This window comes from Nylanderia fulva, unplaced genomic scaffold, assembly GCF_048542155.1.
Source record: "Nylanderia fulva isolate GAGA-0341 unplaced genomic scaffold, ASM4854215v1 Scaffold3, whole genome shotgun sequence".
NCBI lineage: Eukaryota > Metazoa > Arthropoda > Insecta > Hymenoptera > Formicidae > Nylanderia > Nylanderia fulva.
In genome coordinates this window covers 5,187,858-5,214,906 of record NW_028190368.1, presented here as the reverse complement: position 1 = coordinate 5,214,906, position 27,049 = coordinate 5,187,858, and the positions used below count along the sequence as shown (strand labels likewise).

Sequence of the window (27,049 nt, the reverse complement as noted above, 5' to 3'; positions counted from 1 at the left end):
TCTTTCCAATAACTGCATTGCTGAAAAACGGTGTTTACTCTTTTAGACACAATTTATTAATAGGTTACATATATAAAAAATACAATAAAATATGGCATCCATAGAAAGAAGAAAAAATGCAGAGATTTATAATCCAATCTCTCTACACACAATTTTCCGAAATTAATCAATATTTTGTAATAATCTTATGATTTTATTAATAATAATAATCTTTGAAATCTACAAAAAAATATTGCATTAAAATATTTTATGCATGAGAGAAAGTTTAAAAATAGTTTACGAATATTCAAAGAGAAAGCGCGCGCACACATAAGGTAACCAAAATAGATATCAGGATGTCGAAAGAACTATTTCATCTATTATGCCTCTTTCTTTTTTCTAAAAATATCATTTATACTATTCTTGTCTTGCGCGCGCGAATAAGTGTTCGCTCAATATAAAGATTAAGTCAAAGGGATAACGCTAAGAGTCATCCATCATGCACCGGTCGACACTCATTCGAGTGGGACGTTAATGACGGCTCTCTCATCAATAGAACCGCTGACACGCGTATATTCATGTCGTTAAAAGCTGCGTTCCGATCGCGGAGTTTCTAATGCCCAAGGTCCTCGTTCAGGGTCACTCTTCAAGATCGCAAGAGCATTATCTTCCGCTTTTGCTCGCGCGATCTGACTCTTCCGTTCCACGTCATTACGATCTGAAGGATCGCATCTCTTCAGGAACATTTAGATAGATCTCGCAATATATTTTTGCATATTCTACTTTCAGGAATCATCTAAAGATCAGGATGCTTAAAGGTTTATATACTGCGGCATCGCAGGACTGCTCTTCCTCCTAGTCTTTTCCGTCTGTTGCGCGAGGATCGTCGAACCCGTTGACTTCCTCGCAGCTTCTATATTTTTGCCGCTGAACTTTTCCATGGCTCTGGTGTAAGAGCCGGTGCAAATCCGGCCCCAGACGCCTTTTCGTTCTTCCGTGTACTGTCTGTTTCTTCCCTCGCTGAACGTCCGTTGGATATCGCTCATCTTCGCGACTCTGCAGACATCCTCTTTCTCCAGAGAAGTGCTGGAACCCGCGGCAACCTGGACGTCCTCCCACGACACGTTTATATCGGATTGCACGCTGGACGGCGTAGGACAGCTGCTGTCGCTCGACAAGGATGAGGATCTGATAAAGGATGGCGGAATCGTCAACTGACTGTCGGTCGAAGACTCACTCTTCGCGCGAGAGTTTGTTGTCCCGTCTTGATTATCGTGGCCGAGATTGTCGTTTAAGATAATCTTCGCGATCGAAGTTCTCTTCCTGAGATTTTCTAGATTTTCTTTAGGAGTACTCTGGGAACTGTCCACTCGCTGCAGAATATCCTTCAGATTTACATTTGCGGTGTCGGTACTAAAACTCGATTTGTTTCGTTCGATCTTAGATCCGATTCTAGGTCCGAATTTTCCATTAATCGCGGTGACAGTCTGTTTTTTAGGTTCTTTATGAGAATCGTCTTTCAAAGTTAAGTCTGGATATATATAATTAGGCAATCTCTCCTTTTGACGAATCGACGTAGTAATCTTAGATTGCGTTTCTAGCGACTTTAAATTTCGTTTTTCACTCTTTGCAGGTATTTCCGTTTTGCCAGACATGGCACCTTTCACGCACTGCTTATACTTTTCATCTATCGTGGTATCGAGATTGCTTCGAGTGCTCGAAGTATCGATGAAGATAGACTGTTCATTATCCTCTTCGGGCTGCAAAAGCAACCAATGATCCAGAGATAAATTCGTATCTTCAGACTGACCGATTAATTCTTGTGAAACAGCAACAATATTATCTTCCTGGTCCTCTTTCCTGTTCAGCTCGTCCCGAATCTCATTTTCGTTATCCTCATCCTCTTTATCGGAATCATTATCGAGGCTCTTCAAAACACCTTCGTTCTTCTCGTTGCGTTTTCTGAGTTCCTCCCAATTCTTTCGCGGCTTGTAGCTCGTCTTTCGTCTCACGATCTTGCTTTCGGTGATGTTAATGTCCGGGATGAAGAGACGCAAAGCCTTTGTGCCGGTCGGAAATGTCACCTCGTTAATTCGCTTCTCGCACATGATTGCTTTCAGGCTCGTTTTCGAAGCGACCTCTTGATGCTTGTTGAACGCGGAGACCAGCTGGGCTACTGTATACTTTGGCTCGTCATTCTCCGATTCCGTCGAACGATCTTCCTTGTCGTCGGACGCCGCTGAATTGTTGGAATGGCTGGAAACGTCCGAATGTTGACGTTCGCAAGGATGTTTGTCTAAACTACTGGGTTCCCTCTCGCGTCTTAACGATATCTCGTCGGAATCTTCCGTCAGGGTGTCCGACTCGATGGACTTCAGGGAATCTAGATTTTCCTCGGATTCCGAGGTGAACTTCTTCGGGATCTGCAACTGATTTACACTCTTCTCTTCACGTTTCGTGTTATTTGATAAAATGCACGAGTTATGCTGATTCTCGACGTTAAAATCACTCGGCATCTTCGTGTCCGAAATTGCTGGCGTATCTTGGTTAATTTTTTCAATCTTCTCGGACGTTAAGTTAGTCTCCGACGTTACGTTAATGACTATACGATCGTCGCTCGTCGACGGTGTAAGTCTAGAGGACGCGATCTCGGCCCCGAGTTGTTTAAAAATCGGCGCCATATCCTCGGTCTTGGCTCGCTGGTAACTCTTCCTTCGACGTTTCAGGCATTCCAGGCTCCTGTAGATGTCCAAGACACCTTGGGACTTCGACAAGGACCTCAAACCATACAGTTTCTCGCGAGATTTGCTGATGACAGGATTCATCGCGGCGATGGCACCGATCGCGGATCCATTCAGCAGACACGCCTGAGACTGAACGTGATTCAGACTGCGTATCCTCGAGAGTATCCCGCGACTCAGGCCTTGATTCAGATTAGCCTGGGACCGGCTCTGAGCTTTGCTCAACAGCCCTCGCGTCTGCTCTTGATTCAGCAAACAGCTCTGACTCGCACAGCTCAAGCTGGTCCTGGAAGAATCCAGGCTGGCCTGGGAATCTGCCGGGCTGGGAAAGTCTTCGCTGCCCGCTAAACTCGAACGGCTTCCCGTAAGGTAGTGGCTCAGACACATCTCGCTCTGACTCAGCAGGCAGTCCTGCAAGCCCTGTCGATGATGCTGCTGCTGATGATTCTGCTCATTCTGGAGATCCGCTTGGCAGAGACTCGTTTGGCTCATCAAGGCGGCTCGTCTCAGGTTCTCCCTGCTGACGAAACGTTCCAGGAGAACCTCTCGCGACTTGGACAGGTATCTTCGTAGGTGAGGCGACGCCTGTGTCGGGGCGCCACGCAGCCAATCGTGGCGCAAACATTGTTTCGCGGTCATTCGTGCACTGAAAGAATAAATAAATAAAATAGGAATAAATTATTCTTGAGAAAACTCGAGCGCGCGATGAATTTAATGTACCTTGGGTCTAGCACCAAGAGCTTCGCGACAAAGTCCTTCGCCTGTACCGAGACATCCTCGAACAGCTCCTCGGGAAAGTCCACCTCTCCCAAAGATATGTTCTGAAAGGTTTCTTGGTCGGTTTCACCGCCGAAAGGCGAGAAGCCCGTCAGCAATACGTAGGTCGTGACACCGAGCGACCTGGAACGAATTCATATTTTTTATAAATTATATTTTTTTCTTTTTTTTTTTTATAGAATGAGGAAAATTTGATACATATCCGTACGAAGATTCAAAGCGTAAAAGAACAATACACAAAAATACCATGTTTGGCCTTACCACATATCGGCTGCCAGGGTGATTGGTTCGTAATGCAATATTTCGGGCGCTGAAAGAGAAATGTAAACACGATTGAATATATGGAAATGTATGTACGTACAATAGCATTTAACGCGATCTCACGTGCCGAGGTCTCCTCCACGTCCGTCCGTCCGTCTGTCCACTTATTTTATGTCGTGACCTCGCACGTGACGTCACTCGAGCATCATGCACGTCATTTTTATTTACGTACAAAAATCGTGGGTCGTCTCCACTTGGAGATGAAGTCGGGACGATCCGATTCGCTTTATCCAGTATTTTAATTTGCACTAGGGTTTTTTAAATTCGATAAACAGCTATATCGTTAAAATCCTTTATTCCCTAAATTCGATCTAGTGAAATGGAGAGATCGGCAACTTCTATAAAATCCTTTAATAAAAGTTTAGAGCTCGATTTTCCGTCGGAGCGAAGAAATATGATTGCGATAACTGTTCCCAGGCATTTTGCCGAGGGAACTGTCAGACTGGATTACCTCGATACGATCTTAACTACCCACCGCCAACACACCCCGTCGATCCTATTATTATTTCGTAGACATTTTGCGCGATGACGACACGTATCAATTAAATCGGGACGACGGGTAGTCCACCGGTTCTCTGTCTCGATATTAATTGTAAGCGGCTGACGGATTCGGAGCACCTTTTTCTTACAACAGGCGTAACGGTACCACCTCCGATATTCTTCGCCGCTTGACATTTCGCTGCTATCAAATAGGTGGGCGGGTGAGACCGATCAAACCCGACAACACCGGCGATGATTAATCGGTAAATAATTTTTGCGAGTCCCCGAGAAAAATGCGTCGTTCCTTTAAATTGCAAATCGTATTTGAATACTTTATGACAGCCTAGGGAGAAGAAGCGCGTTTGTTCGCGCGAGATCTCAATTTTAAACGATAGAGGGAGATATACAGGGCATCTGACGGAAAGTGTCACACCGAAAATATATACAAGTAGATCTCGTTATTTGGAGACGATTTTTCCTCAGCAAAAATGTCGAGGAAAGCCATCATTTTTTGCATGTTTCCAATTTTTGCCATTGGATGTACCTTTATAACTATAAACTTTAAATTAAAACTTTATTAAAGTAAACTCTACTTGAAATTAATTGGAGAATGTGGTTTTGTTAATATTTTTTTCACAAGGCTTAGTTTGAGAAAACCTTTAATTTCAGTTGCTTATAACTCGAAACTTATTGATGCCTCAATATTATTGCTGAGGGAAAATTGTTTCCAAATAACAAGATCTACTTGTACATTTTCAGTGTGACACCTGATGTCAGACACTCTATATATTATAGAGAGAAGAGAGAAAGGAAAATCGCGCACAAAAAAAAAGGGGGAAAAACTTTAATTCATCGCCTGTCCGACTTTGTTATTTACTTCGCTCTCCGGGCGACGTAAAGGCCACATCGGACGTGCGTCGATTACCTTGCCTGGAAACGGCATGATTTGAAACGACCGACGTCAATTACGGGGGGTCCGGTTGTATATAAAGCGCGGCTTTATTAAGGGGAGCAGCCGGCAATGAGGCTAACGTGTCAATTAATATCGATTATACTTGCGATCTCGTCGCGGCGATCGTCAATTAGCAGACCCAGATAATGATCGGTAGCAATTAAGCCGCGCGGCAAAGAGCAAAGCGCGGATATCCACCTGGACGAGTGACCCCTCTTTTATCCCCCCTTTCGATAATGTCTCCTAATGCCTGGTACACGCTATCTCGACAGCCATGTAATGCGACAATTTATAATTTTGTTCCTTATTAAGGTTTGTCAAGTCGCTGTATCGACGATCTCTTAGTGATCAAGCGCAGGCGAATTGCTACGAAATTGTTGCATGCTCGATTTATTAAATGCGCGTTAAACTTTCGAAACGACCTCGAACGATGTTAACGATGTTGCGACAGAAAATAGAAACGTTTTGTTTTTCTCGTTCGGTCGCATAAAATACAAGGTCCAGTTTACAGATACACGCATTTCTGGCATTTGCATTAAAAAAGGGAGATTTTTCCTTTAATAAATATTTTAAATTTCGCATCGACGCATAAGTACAATTGAGAGATAATTTGTTGAAAACTTGGTAAGGAAAGTCCACTCACCGACGTAATCCGGGGTGCCAAGAATTTCGCGGACTTCGGTGCCCTCCAAAATCACTCTCGAAATTTCAAAGTCGCACAATTTAACGTCGCAGTCCGGAAAAGAGCCCATCATGACCAGATTTTGAGGCTGTAACAATACACGCACACATATGATATTATTATATTATAATACTATATAATATTTTATAATATTATGTTATAATATATATATACATGAAGAAAATTTTCTCTTAGAATTTACCCTGAAAATCATGATTATCGTGAGACAATGTGATAGTAGAAGAATTTTTCTGATTAATATTTAGCTCAACAAAAAATACTAATATGCGTATACATAGTAAATTTTACTATATAGGTACACAATAAAATTAATCAAAGATATTTTATATCCTATTGTGGTAAACATTAATATTTTCATTTACTTTTTACCACTATGTTCCATGATTTTCAGGGTAAATGCTAAAAGAAAATTCTCTCTGTTTAATTTATATTGCATATAAAATATTAAAAAATGTCTCAAAATCGTTAACAGTTTTGTTGTCTAAATAAAATACACGATCGAATCTCTTTGCGTAGCTCGTGGAACCAGATAGAGTTCGATCTCGCTTCCGATATCTCGAAAAAAAACTAAACATAGTCTATGTCATTACGTTTTATCGTCGTCGTAACCAAAGGGATACTATCGGTCTTCCGCGTGCTCGCGCGCAGATAAGCGTACGCGAGCAGTATTAAGATCGAGAATGGAAGCGATTTTCTGTATCGCGTTGCGAGAGATAAGAGTGCATCCGATATAATCATCGTCGGATTTCTCCGCGAATGGAAATTCGATGTACTCCTGCATCGTTTAGAGATTACGAAATCGCCCGATATTTCAATCTCCATTTCGAAGCGCAAAAAGATGCACGTATCTCTTCCGTATTCGAGTAATCGGTTCCTTTATCTCGGATTCCGGAGCAAAGGGAGGAAGAGAGGAAAAACAGGGCACGCACTTGATCTTTCGCGACGAGAATGAGTTCAACGTGCGCGGAGCTCAACAGAAAGTGCACCGTTTTCGATGCGTTTTTGCGACGACCTGCGGCGTGAATAGCAGCGTTTGTCCGCTAATGTAAATATGTACCAACTTGGTATGACAGCCGGTTATAATCGCGAGTATTCATATATGCGATTCTAATGCAGCCGCCACGCCGGTTTATGGTTCCGATCATGGAAACGAGGGAAATTAATTAGCCGCGGAAAAAATATCGACGAGATAATTTTTATGAAAATGTAGCGAACGGAAGGATAAAGTATGCGAATCGCGACAGATTTGTGATAGATCACCGTGAAATTCAAAGACACGCCGACAATCTAATTACCATAAATCGCTAGTACAACCGATGTACAATGAAGGCCGCTCGTGAGTATCTCGAAGGTTGCGCGGTATTATAATTGCTGACATAATCTAAATCGTAATGATTGTACAGGGTGTATCTAAATAAGTGCGAACAATTTTAGGAGATGATTCTTTGTCGAAAATTAAGAGGCGTTTCTTATATAAATGTATACTCTTACATCCCTTCCTGAGGAGTTACACATTTCTAAAGAGAATTTTTTTCTCAAATTTCAGACAAATTAAAAAAAATGAAACTTGCTGGATATTTTCCACTAATAAAAAAGATATTTATTAATATTTAAAAAAAGATAAAAACTTAATTTTTATCTCTCCTTTAGAAAACTCATCAGGGAGGGATATAAGATTTTATATAAGATATAATGTTTATATGAGAAACCCCCTTAATTTTCGACAAAGAATCATCTCCTAAAATTTTTTGCACTTATCTAAATATTTCTTTTAATTATTCAAATAATTCTGTATACAGCTCGAGAGATGTCCGAACTACAATAGAATCGCTTTCACCAGCCATTGGTTCGATCGAATAAGCTGAAAAATTGCTGTGCATATACACAGAGAGAATTTTATTATATAATTTACTCTGAAAATCATGGTAATCGTGGAACAATATGGTATTGAAGGAATTTTATAAAATATATTTATCACAATAAAAATATTAATAATCTATCACAATAAGATATGTTCGATTAATTTACTATATATGTACATATTAATATTTTTATTGTGGTAAATATTAATCAGAGAAATTCTTATAAAATTCTTCCAATGCCATATTGTCCCACGATTACCATGAATTTCAGGATAAATTTTAAAAGGAAATTTTCTCCGTGTAAGTATGTACAACATATATTATATTTGCATATGATGCATGTCGCACGTTGATTGAGCAAGATGTGATAAAATCAACCGTAGGTGTCAATCGAAAAAAATTAATTTTTTATATATAAAAATATATATATATATATATATATATATTGCAATGATCTGTTTTTCCCATTAAAGTTGATATGGAGCAATGACAGAAGGACGTAGCGACCCTTTCCGAGCGTCATCAGAGCTCCACACGCTCGGAATCCTCGGCGATTTAACGCGAGGAGAGCCTTGGGCATTTTCTCGTAGGCGCGCCTGAATATTCAAAGTTTCTTTCTTGGTCGCGCGCGACTAATAAATAATGACAAAAGACGTAAAAATAAATCTCGGCCCTCGAGATACGTAATTCTCTCGCGACACGGGGCCATTACGTGGCGGGAATATTACGTAGCCATATACTCTCGCGAATCGACACAATAATATCGCGCATGCAGAAGCTCGCGAACGCGAGTTTGCAGTCGAATGATAAATAGGCCACACGCTAGTGGGAAGATTATAAAGAATAATGCGGTTCGCAATCGCGCTTGTCATCAAAATGGCACGCCGCGCGGTCTGCCGTCGTTCTTCTCAGTCAGTCGTTCGCGGCCTTTTTTAGACATTTATTTTCCGCCGGGCTCTTAACGCGCGCGTGTATTTTCCGTGGAACGACTACCGATTAAAGCGCCGAGAGAAGCGCGAAGCTATTCTCATTCCATTCTATTCAGCGATCGCTTGGAGAGATCAGCTGACGCGATTGACAGATCGAATACGGCGCATTTTCTCGTTACATTCGCGAATCCAATCGGATTTTCGCTCGATGAAACATAGATTGTAGTCAATCTATATAATGCTCTTTGTTGCCCGGAAACTCTGATCAAACATTTGAACTACGATATCGATTCTATATGAAACATGATTTGTCTTTCATTTCGAGAGAGCCTGTTCACTTGAATTAAACATACAAATATTAATTTTCAGAATTTTAATAATTTAAACAGCTTCTTCCTTCTTTCTTTCTTCCGACATAAAAAAAACATAAAAAGATATATTATACTGATTTAAGATAAAACTACGTTAATATTGACTTTTTAACAAATCGCATCTACATGCAAATTCTGCAGAATCTATGACTAACCGAATACAAAGTCTGATCTCAACGATAGCTTCAGGCATTCTGTTAATCAATTTCTTTCAGCGTTGTGACATTATAGTAAATATCTGATCGGGTATAGACTCTTTGGAAGAATGATCGACAATCCCACACGATTAAATCTACGAAATCTCTTTACGGTGTCCAAACAGATGCGTGGGCTAAAACGAATATGTCAAAGTCGCCTGACCATTCAATCGAAGTGTTTGTTCTACAAAGGAAAAGAAAATAAATATATTGCTCGAGAAACCGGTCGGTAGAAAAATTAATATTAATATACATCTTACACGTGTACAGTTACATATTTTTATCATTATAGCCGTTAAGCTGCGTCCTCACTGGAGCAGCAACGAGTAACTTTTTGGTGTTCAATGTTTCTTTAAAAAGTTGCTAGTTGTTACCGAAAGTTTCTTAAAGTTCCTCACTGTTTCTGTTGCCAGGAACAAAAGTTGCCGCCTGTTTCCATTCAAAACGGTAAAGATAAAAAAAATTAGCAACACGCGTCAACAAGTCACAAAGGAACAAATGTTCCTGTAATTATGTTGCTTCGGTATGAACAAAAACAATAAGCAACAAATTGATCGTTGTTGTTCCAGTGAGGACACAGCTTTATAGAGAGCGAGAAAGGTTGCTATAATCTGAAATGGTCGATCGGCGGCTACCATCTCTCCTCTTGACGGTAACCCGGGTTATCGCGAGAGCTGCTCTCGTTATGGTGACCAGACATGTGTAGGGTACCTAACGCAGGTAGGAACCAGGTGTGATTCACCGAGAGTGTGTATATCAGCGAAGGAGCAGGGCGTGGTCGGCTGCTGCAGCTCGCGCGTTCTGTTTTTCCTCCGCGCTGCAAGTTTCTTGCGATCTTTTGCGCAAACGACTTTGCTCGCCGAGATATCTCTCTCATCTCTCTCCCTCTCTCATCTGCATATCCGCGCCGGAATCTGGTGCACTTATCGCCCGCGGCGGAAGCGTTACGCTTCTATGGACCCCGAGGACCGCGAGTGGGTGGCATCGAGCTTAAAACGTAACCCGAGGATGACTCGATCTGTCCTTTTCCTCTTTTTTTACGAAGACATCGCGCGAGACATACTTTATAAATTAATGCAGAGACTTTGTTGCTCCTCTCGTTCTTCTGGCTTTTATCCGACGAGAGAGTCGAAACGTTCGTTCAGGGTTCATATACGAGCGATCTCCTCACGGATCTCCTTTTCTCTCGCGCACATACATACGCGCTATATATACTACACCCAAATACGGCGGCAGTGTGTTTATGGAGCGCGGGAATAATGCGTTCACGTCGTACGCAACGACGCGTTTCATACGCAGTTGAACGCAGTCGTGTAGCGCTTACGAAATAAATCAAGAGCGGAGAGCCGTTCGTCGCTTGAAACTTGAGCAACTGTAGCTTACAGTAGGCCGGAGTTAATTTATTGCGTCACCGTCAGCGAACGCGATAAATATTAATCGATTCGTAACTTGAACTCTACGCGCGATTAATTTAATTCGTTGCGTCGTCAAAGGATGAGGAGGAGGGCTCTTTGTTCCGCGCAAGAGAGGATCGAATTCTTCTTCCTCCAATGTGTGACCAATGCAAATCGATCTTAAGGCGCTTCGACCTCCTCACCGATTATATGTTGGAATTGTGATGTCACAGGTGAGAAAATACACGCTAAAAATTCTTAGATGCCACTTCGAAATAAAAAGATATTTCGATGATTTTAGCACACTCTCAAAATACCTCGTAAACTATTCTCTTCCCTTTACAATTAATCAATAGCTGTAAAATGACTATTGCACATATACAGTCATTCCGCATGACGAGGTCTAATATTATGGTTATTGATTGACCGTCGCAAAGGAAAATAATAGTTTTCGAAATATTTTAAAAGTGTGCTAAAGCCATTATTTCATTTAAAAATGGCATCTACAAATTTTCAGCGGGTGCTTTCTCGCCTCTGACGTCACAATCTAACATGGCCGCGGCGAAGATCCAGGAGCCTTAACTCGCGGATAAAAGATGCAAGTCGCTCGAGGATGTTGCTCGAGCTGCTAAAGGCTCGACGACTTTTCTTTCTCGCGAGGATAACGAGAGGGGAAATTCTCCCATCCGTAACGAGCGATCCGACGACCTCGTCGGATCAAAATGTACTTTACGGCACGAGAAGGTGCCTTTGCACCACCTCGCGTGTTGTTGTCGCCGGTTTATATTTCCACGCACGCCCACGCAGGTTTACATCCTGAGGACATACATTCCTCTTGGGACGCTAATCGGGCGTCGGCGCGTTCCTAATTTGATTAGCGAGTTCATGATAAGACCTACACGTTATGGTTAGGTTAGGTTGTGAGGGTTGCGACACGATATACATCTCTAATTCGATCAGCGAAGAGCGACACGATAATTGATGGCTGTCGTAAAATATCTTGTCGCGTGTATAATAAATGAGTGAGGAGGAGAACAGGTCAAAATATCTCTTTCTTTTTATTGGGACATAAAAAATTGTCATAGTTCGGTCGAACCCTGCAATTCTCCGAAACAAGGTCCGTTTTTCGAGACTTCTAAGTTGCCGACGTTTTTAGTGCAACACGTGAAGAGTTTTCTCTCTCTCTCTCTCTCTTCTTCTCTTTTTTTCTGGAAGCGATAAAACAATGCTGTCGAGATTAAAAGACGTCGGAGATTAAAGACCTCTTCACGCGTGTAAACGTCGACGATGTCTGCGCTTAATTGCGCCGTTACGAGCGTTTTATGGCCGAAATAAAGAGAAACGAGACAAAAGTAAGCCAGTCGGAGAAATGTTTGCGCTGATGCCCCGAACAAGCACTCGCAAAAAAATACGATGCCGGCTTCGAGGAACAAAGTGAGCTCGAAGCTGAACGAGCCACTTCGTTGTTCAATAGGCATAGGCTTAATTCATCTCCTGCCCGGATTTTCAGAGAGAACGTCGCCGACCAAGAAGAAGAAGAAGAAGACAGGAATAATTTATGTAACATTGACAAAGGGAGAAGAAAATACGTTGCGCCGCGATACGTCATGTCCGGAGCGCGCTCTCTTTTCACTGATGAACATTCATGGACGAAATCAACACCGAGTCAACTCAGAGGAGAGAAAACATATCTTCTGCGAAGATGTCTCAAGTTTCGAAAGTCTCCATCGTCCGATTCTATCTCTCGACTCGCTGATGAACGCAGGATGCAACACGCAGCATCCCTCTTCTTGGAGCATTCGTATTTTAAAAGCGAGTCTGGTATGGAAATAACACACGTGTCAACGATAAATCGGAGTGTTCGAGACGCGGGTGTTCGATTCCGATTTTTTAATTTTTTTTCCTCTCGAATTGCGATCGAGGAGGCTTGTTACGATCGATATGTATGTTCGTGCCTTTGTTCGTGCAGGGGATTCCAATTTATTTTTCAGAGCTCATCGTTCGGTCGCAATGAAATTCTCTTCATCTATCGACAGGTGTATAATACCGCTTTCGCGAAATAGAGTCCAGTCGTTTGACGGTTGTCCAGCATCGTCGACTCGTTCGATTAATTAATTACTGATTGAGATATATCGATTTATATTGAGTTCCATCGAGTTCTCTCGACAAAGCGAGACACATATATCATAATATCGTAAACGTCCCACTCGTGATTTTTCTGATTATTTTTCTCTTTCGCGCTTGCACGCAAGCACGATTGGAAATTTCTGGCGACCAAGTTGTTGGTTCCGGGATCCGAAGAGAAGCGTGACAAGTTCGCATCGACCTTTTATGGGTCGAACTTACCTTGATGTCCAAATGGGCGATATTTCTCTCGTGGAGGTAGGCGAGTCCTTCCACTAGCTGCCGCACAAAATGTACGACGTCACCTTCGAGGGGCACCAAATCGCCGTCGATAAGCGTTTGCAGATCGCCTCCGGGCGCGCTGAAAGAAAAATCATCTTTTCTTTATCGAGATCGGACACAGAGAGAAGTTTCTCTTAGAATTTACTCTGAACATCATGGTAATTGTTAGACAATACGGTATTGGAAGAATTTTTATAAGAGTTTCTCTGATTAAATATTTTTACCACACAATATAAAAATATTAATATATAAAATAAAACTATAAATAAAATATTAATCAGAGAAACTCATATTGTCCCATTATTGTCCCATATTGTCCCGTCCATGATTTTCAAAATAAATTCTAAGAGAAAATTCTCTCTATGTATAGGATAAAAATAAGGGTATTTAGAAATCATCGCGTCGTTGATGTAATACATTTTTTTCCTAAATACTTTTCACAGTTCTCTTTCTTCGAAATAATTATATTATTAAGAGGACTTGACGCGAAAAATGTGTGTGGGTTTAATATTAAAAAAAATACTTACTATTCCATGACCAAGATGATTTCTTTCGGCGTCTCGTAGACATCGTGCAGCCGAACGACACGTGGCGATTGCGAGCACAGGGATAACAGGGCGATCTCGTGTCTCAATTCCGCGCTACAATCGGCGTTGAATCGGTTTCTAGACGAGTACTTGGCCGCGTAAAGTATTCCAGTTGATCGCGATCTGCAACGGTAGACTCTCGCCCACTGACCGCTGTTAAAATATTAATGAATATTTAATATTAATGAATATTTAATATTAATGAATATTTAATATTAATATTAATAAACTTCGCGATTTTTTTTCTCTTCAAAGAAACTGTGTAGGCCTTCTTTCTCTTATCGCTGCAAAATCTTACGATATTTCGCATATTTGAATTTTAAAATATACAAGATGTTGAAATATGGCAAAAAAGAAATTATACAAAATATATCTGACGTTTCAATAAATTGTTCTTCGAATATAGTATGTGATACACGGCAGTGTGTATTTTTATTCGGATGTTCCAATGTAACTTCGACTCTTACTACCGGCTCGACTTCGTATTTTCACGAGGAATTTATTTTCGCCCTTGAAAAAACGAGTCGTTGCCCGGAACGCAACCACCTTCCTGGCATCCTTCATTACCAATCCGAATACTTTCCGCTGTTTCTCCTCTTTCTCCCCTTCATTCGAAAAAGCAATTCGCTTTCGCAGTATCAAAATTCTCCATTAGTCCGGTGTTGCTGCGAAAACGCTCTATCGCGATCGTTCTCAACAATTATGACCTTCGTGGCTTCATTACATATAAAGGATATTATTTTATCGAGCTAAAGCATTAATCCGTCAAGTTGATCTCGGCGTAAACTCTCTGACGACTTTTGTCTCAACGGCACTTTTGTGCTCGTCGTATTCCTGCTGCGTTACTTTAACAGACAATGTCCTGTTCGCGATACTTAATGTCACCGTGCATCTCGCATTTAACATCCCGTCGAGTGATTACATTATTTACAATCCCGAACGCGCTCTTCATCGTATTAAGAACCGCCGTCGAAGATTCCGGTCGTCTCCTTCGGCAAGGTCGACAGAGCGGCGCCTGGCAAGGCCTGGCCTGTGTCTGGTAATGCGTATCTCACGTTTTCACCCGTATTTAAGCAAGCACCTTTATATACGCGAGAGAGTTTGCGTTACATAAAGTGCGAGACCGAGTACAAGATACGATCATAGATGATATATCGCTCATTAACTTTCTACATATATATATATATCGCGAGATCGTAAATACTCCGGCGTTCTACTTTTGCCCGCGTATAAAAACACGGCTAATAAATTTCTTTTATTTTTCTTCTTATTTATCATAATTATAATCACACGAAGAAAATCACCGAATTAAAGAAGACACGACAGATAGAGGCGTCTAGGACTCGAAGAACCGGAAGTCCGGTTGGTGGATTGCGCCGAAATGGAATAAGAATTCTCAGGGTGCAACCTCGCGTGCAAATCGACGGCAATATTCGTCTCCTCGCGAGATAAGGATAATGAGCATCTGATAGCGCGGGCAACGCAATTAACTTTAATCGATTCCGATTTTAAGGTCGTACCTGGTGTGGTACCCCGAATTCCCTTCCTCTCGTTCGAGATCTCGATGCAAAGATCGAGACCAAGGAACAAAAGAAACGAGAAGTCAGAGATGGAGAGGGATGGCGATACCGCAATTTTTACTGCCCTTTACCGCGCAGGCATTCAAGGCTCGCTTCTAAAAGTAATTACCACGAGCAGAGCGGGTATCAAAGAACACGTTCGAAAAGAGAGAGAAAGAAAGAACCAGAGAGGGAAAGAGAGACCATTGAATCGCCGGGACACACCGGATAATACCCGTCTGTATACGGCGCAACGATTAAAGCATTTCGTCATTATTAAAGATTGGTACGAGCAGTAATCATAGAAAATTGGATTTTAGCGATCGGGTCGCGGGTAATGACGGCAAACTCTTTCTGGGAGGGAGGTGTTGATAGTCGTCGCGTCGCGACGGAATAATTTGTGAAAATTTATCGCGATCGTCCCTGAGACGTTTCTTGTTTCTTGCCTATCGCACCGTGACTCGAACGATAAAAAGTGTAGTATATATAATTTAACTGTTTTAATTAAAATCGTAATTAATATTTTTTCTACATCTCCTTATATTGTATTTGTCAATATATTTATATTATATTTTTTATATTTTTTATATTTACACGAAGAGAATTTTCTCTCACAATTTATCCTGAAGATCATGGTAATCGTGGGACAATATAGTATTGGAAGAATTGTATAAGATTAAAATATTTATCACAATAAAAAATATTAATATGTATGTACATAGTAAAATTAATCGAACATATGCTATATCTTATTATGATAGATCTTAATATTTTTTATTGTGATAAAAGTATTAATCAGAGAAACTCTTATAAAATTCCAATGTCATATTATATCAAATAATTTAATCGATGATAAAGAATCGATTTCCACATCTGTCATTAATTACGCGAGCACTCTATTTAATAGCGCGAACGTTGATGACATGCGAGATGTTCGCGCAAACACGCGCAAACATCTCCGTAAATATCACGATTACATCTGTTACGGCTCGGTGACTGTTTATATGTTGTGCGAAACACGTCTTTGTGCTGGCCAGCAGCAGGTAAATCAACTTCATTAACGATGCAAAAGGTGCTGCGAGGCAATCGCGGACGAGTGATAACGAGCGCGCGACGAGTTATCAATACGCGCGCTATCCATTAAAAAACGATGCATTAACATATCCATGAATACGAAACGTCTTTTACAATCCGTGCGAGCAAACGCATTCATTTGCGGTCTTTCGTCACGCCTTCCCGAGAAAGGAACCGACTGTCAATTTGGGTTAATAACCGAGCAATACACGCCGACGATTCATCAATATGGATATCTTGCCGCCTATTGGCACTTTCGTTTATCTTTATCATATATTTTATATTTATTTTTTCCAACAAAAAAAAAATCGCGGACATACAAACACGATATAATGAATCGAGCCTAACTAAAATAATGATATGTAATTTATATTCTAATAAGAAATTCGACATATAGATATTTAAAATTGATTATTTGCCGTCCGTAATTTCTTGTTCGAGAACACCTTAATGTAAGAATTACGTAAAAGTCATTATCGATTAATATGACGAAAATGAAAGTAACGACGATAAATTTCACCGGCGCGGCGGCGTTCTACCTGTAAATAAAATAATGTCACGCGTGTATTATATATATAGAGTTTCGCGCGCGCGTAACTCTAAATTAAATTATTAGCACGAAATTACAGGTTGGACAATCGGTGTCTTATTACCCCCGACACTCAGGACACTATTGGTCTCGTCGACGATCATTACGAACCTAATTCGCGCGGCGATTAGTGACGGTGCAATAAATATGATTAATGCGGGACGCGCGTCGCGTATCGTTGCGCGCACTGCTACCGTGCGTAACTCTTTGACAAATTACGCGTCGCATCCGAAGGCGATTAATCATCGTGCGTGGCTCGTTACGCGCGATGCGATCCGCGACGCTATCGTCGGGAATAAATTTACGACTGACCGAGAGAGCGGCGATCCATTTTCATAAGAAAGTTCATTCGGGGGTTCAAGCATTCAAGCGCTAAATTTGTCCGAAAAATTATCTCTTTTAAATTTATATAAGGAAATCATGCATGTATAATTAAAATTTGCAACAGTCTAAAAATTTTACAATATTATAATTGCTCTATACACACACGCAGAGAGAATTTTCTCTTAGAATTTATACCCTGAAAATCATGGTAATCGTGGGACAATATATGGAAGAATTTTATAAGATATCTATCACAATAAGATATAAAATATGTTCGATTAATTTTTAATTATCCGCATTAATCATATAATTTTACATGTCTATATTAATATTTTTATTGTGGTAAATATTAATCAGAGAATGATTCAGGGTAAATTCTAAATGAAAATTCTCTTATACCATATGTATATGATTTCTTGATATTCTCATATCACTGAGTTATATAAAGTAGTTTATTTTATTAATGCAAGGCATACTCGGAATTGCTATTTTTATATATTTGTTCATTTATATTTATTTATAAGTACTTTTACTATTTAAACTTATAATCTCCAACAGAGTTTGCACAACTAAAAACTGTCAATAAAATTGCCAACAAAGTCACGAATCGATACTCGCCTCATGATTCAGGGTAAATTCTAAATGAAAATTCTCTTATACCATATGTATATGATTTCTTGATATTCTCATATCACTGAGTTATATAAAGTAGTTTATTTTATTAATGCAAGGCATACTCGGAATTGCTATTTTTATATATTTGTTCATTTATATTTATTTATAAGTACTTTTACTATTTAAACTTATAATCTCCAACAGAGTTTGCACAACTAAAAACTGTCAATAAAATTGCCAATAAAGTCACGAATCGATACTCGCCTCGCAAACGGTTTTGGATCGATCTCGTAATGCTCCGCGATGGGTCCCGTCTTCACCACTCTGGCGAGCTGCGTCTCCTGGACGAGGACCAAGCCCTCCTTCACGTGTTTCTCGCTCCACTGCACCCTGCATCTTCCCTTGCATCTCTCGTCATTAATCGTCCGCTCGTTCGCACGTTTCGTTTTTGCGCACTTGCCCGGGGACGCTTGCAGATTGCGATGAAGCGGTCTGGGAGACGTTTTCCTAGTGGACGACATCGTGGGCGCTTGGTGGCTCGACTGATAGATCATCGTGAATGAATCGGATCACGTATCTTCCGTCGCCCGTTTCGCCCGAAATGTCGGAGACTTCAACGCTTGGGTGCGCACTCGCGCAATTGAATTTTCCTCAAATCGAAGGGTCCTATCTCGACCGACCGGTCTTCGATTTTCCAACACTTTCGCGCTCGATCTCTCGATCGATCGCGGCGCGAGCCAAAGCGCGCGCTGTCATTCTATATTTAAATTGATATCTCGCGAGAAGTCGACGCGACGATTCGACGGTTCCACGTCGATCTTTCACATCTTTGCAAGCGAAGAAAGAGAGCAGAGACCGCGTGGCTCACGGTCCAGCGCTGAGGCTGAAACTGGCCGGCCGGAGTCAACGAGAGCACGGACCTCCTCCGCTTCTCGCTTCTCTCCGCTCCGCGATCTCTTCCTTCTTCGCGCGCCAGAGAGCAACGTCGTCCGACACCGAAATCCCCGAAGCTCCCTTGGATCCCCCTTTTTCTCCTTCTCCTCTCTCTTCAGGGTCGGATCGCGATCTCCTCCCTCGCGGTCCAGCTTCGTAATTATAGGCGGACATGAAATAGCGCTTTAATATGCAAATAAAGTAGCGGGATTTGTTTTTTTTTTTCATTGTTGTTCTCGCATACGACTCGCGATTCGACAATTGTCAAGTATATACAATTATTAACGTTATTCCTTATTTTTATATAGAGAGTGGGGAAAAATTGGAAAGTGAAATTTTTAATTAATCTCTCGAATAATTCGCGAACATTGAAAATTACTGAGCCGATCGAGAATCTCGAATGGAGAATGGCAAAGATGTCTCGATTCTCGCGCGGAAATCGCACAAAGAGCATCCTCGATCGCGTTATTACGATCGACGCGACGACATGCAAGAGCCACTTCGGCAAGGAATCTAGAAAGGAAGTGGCAGAAATTCTCCCTTCTCTCCCCGCCATCCACCCCCTCTCCTCGAGGCGCAATTTATGCACATGCATAATGCACTCGTGGCCGGACATCTACGCTTGCGATCGCTGCGCGGCTGGATTCCACCTACGTCAGAGAAGATACTCCACAGCATCATACCATCGCTATCATTATACCACTGGCGCCGTGGATGCAATTAAAAAAGTAATAGCGACATTAATAACGACGAGATATCCAGGAAGAAGCAAAAAAAAAAAAAAGATAATCTCGGACGAGGCTGGACCAAGCGCAGTCTCTTCCTCAACGTCATCTAAGATCTCCTGTAGATCGGTTCGATAAAAAATGTCTAAATCATTCTAAAAAAGAAAACATAACTAATAACACGTATTCCGAATTTATTTCCGGATAGAAAGAGAGAGATGGTCCTTTTCATCTCTCGTAATCGCGATTTCGCATCGATCTGTTCGAGGAAGAGATCCGTGTTACCGGATCGACCTTTAACTTCTCTCGTTACAATAATAGAACCTGATCGCACGATAATTGGAAATTACCATGTCGTCGCGGCATGGCAGGTCACGAGAGAGCGCGCCAACAAAAACGCATCCTTCGGCGGATCTGCGTCGAGATGACCCGCGGGTTCGCGCGAGATAACCCGGAATAAACCCGCTCGCGATCGCGCGCGGAAAAGCGCGCGAAAGCGAGAATCGAGAGAGGCTGTCGCCGAGAGAAATCTTCCGAAGCTGTGTATTTTTCTTCTTTTTTTTTTCTTTTGGCGACTTGGCCTCACCTACGCCATTGCGGACGAGAGGAACAAACGTTTCTCGTCTCTCTCTCTCTCTCTCGGCGCCATCGGAGGACGGAGGCCAACCGATTTTTCGCTTGTTCGAAACACGTTTTTCGTTCTTTATTAGGGAGTTCTTTATTGCGAGCGATAAACAAAATTGCAAAAATGGTAATGCATTAATAAATGCACCCAAGGGTCGAATTATGAAATTGTGAATTTTGATTATTACACGGAGAGAAATTTTCTCTTAGAATTTACCCTGAAAATTATGGTAATTGTATGGGACAATATGCGGTATTGAAAGAATTTTATATTATTATGTACATAGTAAAATTCATCGAACATATTTTATATCTTATTATATTGTGGTAGTTATTTTAATATTTTTTTATTGAGGTACACATATTTTAATGAGAGAGACTCTTGTAAAGTGTTTCCAATACCATATCGTCCCACGATTACCATAATTTTTAAGGTAAATTCTAAGAGAAAATTCTCTCTGTGTATAAATGGATTTTGAAATAATTATTTACGTTTGTTCCTTTCAATTTTTGTTCCTTTCGCAATATATTATGGAAAAGTAGATCTTTGAGTTGAACGCGCGTGGGACTAATGATAATTACGCACATAGACCTGATGAGGGCGAATAGAAGGCGATGAGGAGAAAGTGTCGCTCGCGAATGCTTATGACCAAAGGGAGAATTTGCCGTCGGTGTCGCAAGGTTGCCTCGTTCAAATATATCCCGATGGACGTATCTCGTAAATTCGATACGAGTATCACTGGCGACTCTCGCTAATAAAATACGCCTCTACTTTACGTGTCCTTATCTCCTCTAATTATCCGTAAGTTAATATAGTGCAATCATAACGAAAGTTTCTCTCTAATGAGAGGAATCGTTACGAAGCGCCTTTATTATATACATCGCGGATAAAATCCAACTATCGGGACGGATTTTTCTGCGTAAAACGCAAAGAGGGACGACGCGCGTCATCGCATGTACGTACATATATCGAGAGTCGGATCGGAAAGAAAGGAAAAGGAACTGGTTCGAGCTGGTCGATCGAAGGTAGCTGAACCGCGAATAGACGAGAGCGACTTATCCTTGGCACGATCAGCCGAAGACATCTCGCGTACGGCGCTAATTGTCGGTACTAATTGCTTGTCACCGCGGATATTCGCACGTACGCTACTTCTACGTAAGACACCGAACACTCTTGGGGACCCGAGGCACGTATAGTGACGTACATATGTACATACACAGATATCTCGACGATTCCACAAAGGAGCGACAAAGAACATTCCGCGAAAGTTTGCGCAGACGGTGGTCTCATGGGTCTTTACGCGCGCGAAAACGGAGGCTGTGTGTTGTTGCCTCTTCTTCTTCCACTCCGTCGCCCGAGGTCCTCGACGATTTATTTTCCAAGACACGAGACACCCGGATAATCACATGACTGCCGATCCCACGGAGATCGCCTTCGTCTCTCTTCAGAGAATCCTAATATCGCGAGATTTAAAGTGAATTGAGAGTCTCTGGGGACGCAACACGACTTTTTTGCCTGCAAGTTTAAGATTACAATTTAATATATGCGTGTACATAAATATAGAGAGAGAATTTTCTCTTAGATTTTGCTCGAAAAATCATGGTGATCGTGGGACAATATGATACTGGAAGAATTTTATAAGTTTCTCTGATTAAAAATATTTATCTCATTAATAACTATACCACAATTAGATATAAAATATGTTCGATTAATTTTACTATGTATATATTATAATCTTTTTTGTGGTATATAAAATTCTTACCTTATTCAATACCATATATTGCCTTATGATTACCATGACTTTTAATTAAATTGAAAATTTGAAGAGAAAATTCTCTCATATAAAAATATACTTCTGTAATAAAAAATATTACACACACATATATATATTTCATGCATTTATTATGTATATAAAATTTACTTCTGTGATAGAATCTTATTAAAGCCATTTATAATAATAACACAACTTTTATTAAAGATATGTTATTGCAAACGACTTTAATAAGATTCTATTACAGAAGCACACTTTTATGGTCGCATATAAAATGTCCGCAGTTTACGCTGCAAATTTCCTCGAGGATAAATTGCATTTCGCTCATTTCATCGGAGAAACATCGACTTCGAGAGGGGTCGACGATCCCGAATATCGATACCGTCGAATCTAAATTCGCGCTTCTCGATGTATACAAGCGGAGAGATGTGGCAGAGAACTCGATACACCGATAATATTATTCATGAGGCCTTCGCACGCGGCTGCCGGCAGGTATTAAAGCGAAAGGGGAATTTTAGCAGACGTGAATTCTATTTCGTCGACGTCGACGCCCGTCAACTGTCAACCCGAAGGAAGAGGAAACCCGCTATTTGCCCTTGACAGTTCAATATGAAACGAATCAGTCTAACTCGTGGAAAAGCAAAATTGTCTATTTCATCCAGTATTTTTCTCCAATCTTCGAAATCACATCGAATGTAAATTTTCCTCCGCGATCGTATTAATTAAAATAGTTAAATACGCGCAAGTAGCAGCACGTAGATAGACTCTTCGCGCTTATCTCGCTGTTTGGAAGATCGAAATGTCAAGTTTCCTGCTCGTCATCCGCCTCATTCATCGCAACGACTCGCCGTTAACTCGGAAAAGCCGCGGCGTTTGACAGGAGGAAAGAGAGACAGAGAGAGACGTGACAGACGCGAGGTCGGCTCCTACATCTCGATGCCGTTCGAAATCAATTATCCCTCGGAGATGAGGGGCGATATATACGTGCGCGCGCTTAATGATCTCTGTTTATAGGTTCGCCTCTACCGGGATGCAAGATGCAATAAATTTGTGCCGCGTCATTGTTGACTTTGATGGGGCTCGTTATTCGTAGCTCTGTCCTCGGCGCGATACGTTGACATCTTGGCGCGCGCAATAAAATCGGTACGTCTCACTTTCCTGCCGTCGAAGGGGATGTGGGGCGAAAAAAAGGAAATGGCGCCGGCGACCTCAACCGACCGAGTCTTCTTCCGGCACGGTTGCCTCGAGGGCGAAAAAAAGTCTTATCGTCGATTTACGAGCTTGACTGGGCGACCGATCGAAGGGAAAAGAGCTTCGGGCCTCCTTATTCCATTTCGAGCGCGCGCGAACACGTGGCTCCTTTTGAAGATTGTGACTTTTATCGTCGCGATGTAAAATTAGAATATCCCGCGAGAGCGATATGATAAAGGTCGAGGCGTACAAAGTGGAAACGCGTCGACTGTTTTTGCTGTATAAATATCCGGCGCGAACTCGTATTTATGCAATTTGCATAAATTAAGGGACTTATATATGTATATGTCGCGTCGGTGGCAAATTTCGAGAGAAAATTTTTCTATTTATACACAAGTACGCACATATTTTATCCAAAAGTCCAGAGTTTCAGCGATCCGCCAGCTCGTTTATTCGCGCGACGAAGGAGACATTCACGACGCGACAGCGCGTTTCGCGAGGAATGCAAATTATCGGCTACCATAAAAGATGATATGATGTGTGCGTACCATTCGCGCGTCACGTTGCACGTTGCACGTGCACGTGTTTCCTGCACGATTTACGATCTTAGAATTAGAGACAATAGAAACGAATAGGCATACAATAGATTCGAATCCCGCATCTAATAAGGGCTAAGGATTAATGTTCGGGTATTGTCCAGAATTTGTGACTATCTGTGTCCTTTATATCTATTCTTTATTTGAGAGGACAGTCCTTTATTTCAAGTAGCTGTTCTTTAGATTTATTCATTTTTCCAAAAATTATTTTATCCTTTATTTTTAAAATCCCTTGTCCTTTATTATATTTATTTAGCGTTTTAATGTACACAGAGAATTTTTTTTTTAGAATTTACCCTAAAAATGGTAATCGTGGGACGATATGGTATTGGAAGAATTTTATGAGTTTCTTTGATTAATATTTATCACAATAAAAAATATTAATAACTACCACAATAAGATGTAAAATATGTTCGACTAATTTTACTGTGTATATATTAATATTTTGTCTCACGATTATCATGATTTTCAGGGTAAATTCTAAGAGAAAATTAGTATTAACATGATAATTCGAATCAGTTTTAAACTATATGAATATGTAGTCTTCTGATAGTGACGGAATGATTTTTTTTGGTCGCAAACTGATTTGGAAACATGTTGAAACAAAGCTTGAAAATTTTCAAGTTTGTCCTTAATTTTTTCTGAGAAAATATGGTCACCGCGGATATCGGGCAAGCAAAAGATTTTCCTTTACACCGATTCACGGATGAATTATAATCTCGGCTGTCGTCCGAGAGATTTAAGAGACTCACGACTCCTTCCTCATTCTTGATTGTGGGATCTTACTTCCGTAAGAAATATACACGAATATCACAAAGGGAATTTACGAGGCTACGTAGTCTAAATTCGCCACTATCGTGAGAGCGAAAGTTATCGAAACTCGCACGAATCGCCTAAGGAAAGTCAAGATCGCGGCCTTAATCGTCGCGGCACGTGGTGTGCGAAATCCATCGGCTTGAAATTCATCGGCAGGATGAAATCTGCCTTGTAATTAGAGGCTCGCGCGCCGCATTTGTCGGTCTCCGTTTCGAGTTTCAGCGATTCCATGTGTGTTCCTTTTTTTTCTCTCCCTTTCTTCTCGACGCAGTTGCATGGGGCAACTCGCACCCTGACCTATACGCTAATTAACGAATTATCATTCGATACATCACGAGCGGCGCGACTTTATTTGGTCGCGCCAGGTGTTACGATCGGCACGCCGGCGTTGATTTAGCAATTTCTAGGCGCCACGAATCGCCAAGTAATCGCTCGTCGCCCCCGGCACTTTCCATTATCGGCATACTGAGAGAGGCTGGGAGTCCACGAAGGCCGTCGTCACGGTGGATAAAGTGGAAAGAGACACAGCCTCCTCCGTCGTCTCTCGTTTTCCTGCAAAATTCGATTCGCGGCGCGGATGAAAGCGCCGGGTCGAGCGTGGGAAATCTCAATTGAACCTTGCACCTCGTTAATGGAAACGACCCGAAAAAGGCTGCAACGAAATCTCTAATAATTCCGAATATCATTTCTGTCAACTTTGACAGATATAAACATCGTTGTACGTAAATGTCAATTTGCGAACTTTCTACAAAGTCATTATCGCTTCGACGAAAACATGCGAGGACTCGAATGAAATGTAAATAAGTCGGAAGTATGCTATCGTGTTTTTATCTACATTGCAGAAGATTAAAATTGATTATGTACGCCGTGAATTTCTGAATTTCTTGAATATGCAAGCGCGACGCGTGGGCATCTCCTATACGTCAAGGTGAAGTGGTTTTGTATATACGCGATTATATCACGTTTCATTCCCTCAATTGCAAAACGGACGCGATTATATAGCGAGCACACTGTTATTATCTATTAAAATGGCAGTATCTGCCTGTATCGGTTCTATTACGTAGTTGCACGGTGACACAATCGTATCAATATCAATGTATAATCGCGGTTTCTCCGTTTGCCCTGTGATCATTGCTAATATTATTCCGGCAGATATATATCGCGAATTATACAAACGGCGCGCGTTATATAATTTTATAATGGAGAAGGAGAGACCTCGCCAAGAATTCAATATAGAATTGCAATTTTTAATTATGTAAGAAAAAACATATTTCTCTCTCGATAATAAATTTCAAATTAAATTTTAATCGAGAGTCAATTAATTTGACGATGAAAAGAATTGTATTTCTTTTCAATGTTATAAGACATTTTCCAAATATCTCCGTGTCGCAGAAAGCTCTTTAAAGGTGAATCATCGTGGCAGCTGCGTCGCCGTTAATGTACACCTATTTATAGGATAAAAGGCGACGTTCTCGGAAAAAGTGTTCCATTCGCCATATCGGTAGGCAAACGCAGATCCAGGGCCGGTCTGTATCGTGATTTTAATCGGGCACAACACGCACACGCGCTCTCTCGCCACCTCAGCTTCCCTATTTTTAATCGCATTGCTATTCCACCCTACGGTGGTCCCGCGAGAGAGGAAACGTTGAATTATTTATAATAATGCCGGTAGGAACAACCGTCTGGCATTAATGCACGAAACCGATTCCCTGTTCATGCCCCGAGTGCATTGACCAATGCGTGTAACGCCAGGATTTCCCGAGGAGTTATTTACGGGAAAATGCAAATTTAATGCATAATTTAGCCTCTTGTCAAAGCGACGCCTGCTTATTCTTATTCTAAGTAACTTTGATTGATTCCGAACATTTATATAAAAAATGTATATACAGATAAAAATTTGTCTAGGGTCAAATATAAATTACTGTAACAAAATAAATAATTTAGAGAAAATTTCTTTGTTACAACTCTATTTCTATGTTCACAGTCGTTAGAGTGATGTGTCACGTGTAGCATCGTCTTCTCTCTGTTTTTGCTGTCGGGTGTTGGTAAGGGAGTCACTGCTCTGCTTCCTTCCTGACGATGGTCACCGTTAGGGAGACACTCCGACGGCCGGACGGTTCGAATAGGGAGGAGAATGATATTTAATTTATTTGCGGATTCTACTGAAGAAGACCCGAAGTGGGTCGAAACGTTTAGAATTTAATAAATGAGTTTGACTTGAGATCTCATTTTAATTTATTAATTTTGTGCATGTCATCCGCACAGGCTCCGATTGCCGTCGAGATTTTATTTTTATTGTAACACAATAATTTGAGCCGAGATTAACAGTTTGTTTTATATTCTATTTCTATGCATTCAATATGTAAGTATATCCTTTTGCTAGGCAACCCGTTCAACATAATATCTTTCTGTTAGGCAACCCGTTCGACATTGACGCATGTATGAAGAAATCGATAATCGATTATTCAACGTGAACGTATCGATAGCTCGATCTTGTTGGCGATAGGAATTTTGAAAGAAATTGGCGCTATA

General features: G+C 41.1%; 2 protein-coding genes across 3 annotated transcripts in view; one reads left to right on the top strand and one right to left on the bottom strand.

Moving 5' to 3' along the window:
- The window catches only part of LOC114933569 (ATP-dependent RNA helicase DDX42), a 30,726-nt gene extending 3,988 nt beyond the window's left edge, over positions 1–26,738 (top strand). The window contains exon 11 of one of the 2 annotated variants that reach the window (XM_085484328.1): positions 26,502–26,738. The gene's annotated coding sequence lies outside the window, so the exon portion shown is untranslated. Of the gene's footprint in view, positions 1–2,705; positions 3,399–26,501 lie in introns of those variants that run through there. The other variant, XM_085484327.1, reaches the window with a different exon arrangement.
- LOC114933568 (uncharacterized) lies at positions 34–19,008 on the bottom strand. The gene is made up of 7 exons (XM_029306201.2): positions 18,125–19,008; positions 13,640–13,852; positions 13,053–13,191; positions 5,894–6,020; positions 3,759–3,807; positions 3,441–3,620; positions 34–3,366 (listed from the first exon to the last, which is right to left on the bottom strand). The coding sequence occupies exons 1-7, from the start codon at positions 18,412–18,414 to the stop codon at positions 792–794; spliced, it is 3,573 nt and encodes a 1,190-aa protein (XP_029162034.1). The 5' UTR covers positions 18,415–19,008; the 3' UTR covers positions 34–791.
- Positions 26,739–27,049: the final 311 nt, after the last annotated feature.